General features: G+C 37.7%; 1 protein-coding gene across 1 annotated transcript in view; it reads right to left on the bottom strand.

The window, feature by feature from the left end:
• EFCAB3 (EF-hand calcium binding domain 3) overlaps positions 1-3,040 on the bottom strand; it is a 31,839-nt gene that overhangs the window by 20,661 nt on the left and 8,138 nt on the right. Inside the window, exon 3 of the mRNA XM_007959752.1 lies at positions 745-888. Within this exon, the coding sequence (XP_007957943.1) occupies positions 745-888 (144 nt within the window). The remainder of the gene's footprint in view (positions 1-744; positions 889-3,040) is intronic.

The raw sequence follows: 3,040 nt of genomic DNA on the forward strand, positions 1-3,040 counted from the left end.
GCACTACACCACCAGAGCTCCTATATATTCATTATATATATATATATATATATATATATATATATATATATAAAACTTTAAAAATACCAACAAGAACGCCGTGGCATTTAAAATTCAATATATCCACTGCTGCAGAGTTGATTCCAACTCACAGCAACCCTGTAGGACAGAATAGAACTGCCCATAGGGTTTCCAAAACTATAAATCTATACAGAAGCAGATATTTCTCCTGTGGAGTGGCTTATTGGTTTCAACTGCCAATTTTCTGGTTAGCAGCTGAGCATGTAACCACTGTACCACCAGGGTTCCTCCAATATTCAATATAGGTGGGCCCTAATGATGGAAAAAAGATTTGTACCATATGATTCAAACAGAAAGGAAGAGCTTGGTTTTTTTTTTGGTAACCTGTCATTTTAAAAATGATCTATGCCTTTGTATATGTTTTTCAAGGCACTGTCCAAAATGCACGTGATGACAGGTAGCATTAATGTTACATTGAAATGTGGCAGTGATCTTTGGTTTCACAGAGGGATTTTCAAAGAATAGTTCTCTTTCTAGCATTAATTTGATTTCATAACTCACACACATACCTCACATACCCTCTCATTAAAGGGAAACACAGATACATATACTTTTGGCAAGTAATAAGTAAGATTTATTTCTCATATTTTTAAGCCACTAACAGAAAAAGATATTTTCACTAAAAGTTTTATGGTAAAAATAATGAAAACTAAAAATACTCACGGTCAATATCAGCACATTTCAATTCATTATAGATATCAAGTTTGGTCAGATTCATTCCTAACTTGGCTAAAGTGCACGTCATTCCATGTAAATCAATACAGCCAGTTTTATCCTTGTAAAAGAAGTTGTAGGCATCTTTGAAGGCTGGGGAAATGGAATTAAGTTAGCAAGTTAAGTTAAACACAGCCATTCAAGAAGAATACATGTGCTAATGGAACACTGGCAGACAAAATAGTTGATTGGGGATCATGTTCTAAAAAAGTATTGAGGGAAAAATGAGAACTTTGTAGGACATTTCTTATAAAGGAGAGTGTTTTTCCATGGGATCTAAACTGGAATAAACTAATTGGTGGAAAACCAAATGTTGTAGATGGATTGGCCTCCTTTAGATGTCCACACCTTAAGACCTGGAACCTGTGAATATGCGACGTTGTGTAGCAAAAAGTATTTTTCAGATAGGGTAATTAAGGAATTGATGGAATACCAATTGAGATGTTTCAATGAATGGATGCAATGCTAGAAATGTTCACTCATTTATGCCAAGAAATTTGGAAGACAGCTATCTGGTCAACTGACTGGAAGAGACCCATCTATGTATCCATTCTAAAGAAAAGTGATCTAATAGATTGCAGAAACTATCAAACAATATCACTGATATCACACATAAGTAAAACTTTGCAGAAGATAATTAAAATATTGTTGCAGCAGTATATTGACAGAGAATTTCCAGAAATTCAAGCTGGATTCAGAAGATGATGTGGAATGAGGGATATCACTGCTAATGTCAGATGGATCTTGGCTGGAAGCAGAGAAAATCAGAAAGTTTACCTGTGTTTTATTGACTATGCAAAGTCATTTGATTGTGTGGATCCTAACAAATTACAAAGAACATTTCAAAGAATGAAATTCCAGAACACTTAATTGTGCTCTTCTGGAACCTGTAGATAGACCAAACAGAGCAAGGTGATACTGCATGTTTTAAAATCAGGGATATATCCTTTCACTATACTTATTCAGTGTGTATACTGAGCAAAATAATCTGAGAGGCTGGACTATATAAAGAAGAATATGGCACTAGAATTGAAGGAAGACTCATTAACAACCTTTGATATGCAGATGACACAACCCTGCTTGCTGATAGTGAAGAGGACTTGAAGCACTTACTGATGAAAATCAAAGACTACAGTCTTCAGTATGGATTGCACCTCAACATAAAGAAGACAAAATTCCTCACAACTGGACAAATAAGCAACATCATGATAAATAGAGAAAAGATTGAAGTTGTGAAGGATTTCATTTTACTTGAATCTATAATCAACACTCATGGAATCAGCAGTCAAGAAATTAAATGACGTATTGCATTGGGCAGATCTGCTGCAAAAGACCTCTTTAAAGTGTTAAAAAGCAAAGATGTTACTCTGAGGACTAAGGTGCATCTGACCTAAGCCATTTGAAAAGAGTTATTTTCAATAGCCTCATATGCATGTCAATGCTGGATAATGACTATGGAAGACTGAAGAAGAACTGATGCATTTGAATTGTGGTGTTGGTGAAGAATATTGCATGTACTATGGACTGCCAGAAAGAACAAATCTGTTTTGGAAGAAATACAGCCAGAAATGAGGATGGCCAGACTTCATGTCACATATTTCGGACAAGTTATCAGGAGGTGCTAGTCTCTGGAGAAGGATGCTTGATAAAGTAGAGGATCTGTGAAAACGATGAAGACCCTCCACAGGAAGGACTGACACAGTGGCTGCAACAATGGCCTCAGACATAGCAATGATTGTGAGGATGGTGCAGGACCTGGAAGCATTTCATTCTATTGTGTAAGGGGCCCCTGGGGGTCAGAACTGACTTGCCAGCACCAAACAATGATAACAATATGATTAAGATGGGGAAATTATCCTGGATTATTTGAGTAGGCTCAGCCTAATCACAGGAGCTCTTAACACAGAGAAGGATCCAACCTGCCATTGCTTGTCTGAACACGGAAGGGTAACATGACTGAGAACATAGGTAGTCGTAAGGGGCTGAGAGAGGCTCCTGGTTTACAACTAGCAAGGAAATAGAGGCCTCAAGGAAATGAGTTCTGTTGACAACATGAATGAGTTTGGGGGAAGATTTTCCTCAGAGCCTCCAGAGAAGAGCCTAGGCCAAGTCACATATTGATTTCAGCTTTGGAAGATGCAGAGAAAGGAGGCCTGGTATGTCAGTGGTTAAGCACACGGCTGCTAACTGAAAGGTCAGCAGTTTAAACCCACCAGCCACTCTGTGGGAGAAAGATGTGGCAGTC

The sequence above is a fragment of the Orycteropus afer genome, unplaced genomic scaffold (assembly GCF_000298275.1).
Source record: "Orycteropus afer afer isolate SDZICR_OR568_19922 unplaced genomic scaffold, OryAfe1.0 scaffold00018, whole genome shotgun sequence".
Taxonomy (NCBI): domain Eukaryota; kingdom Metazoa; phylum Chordata; class Mammalia; order Tubulidentata; family Orycteropodidae; genus Orycteropus; species Orycteropus afer.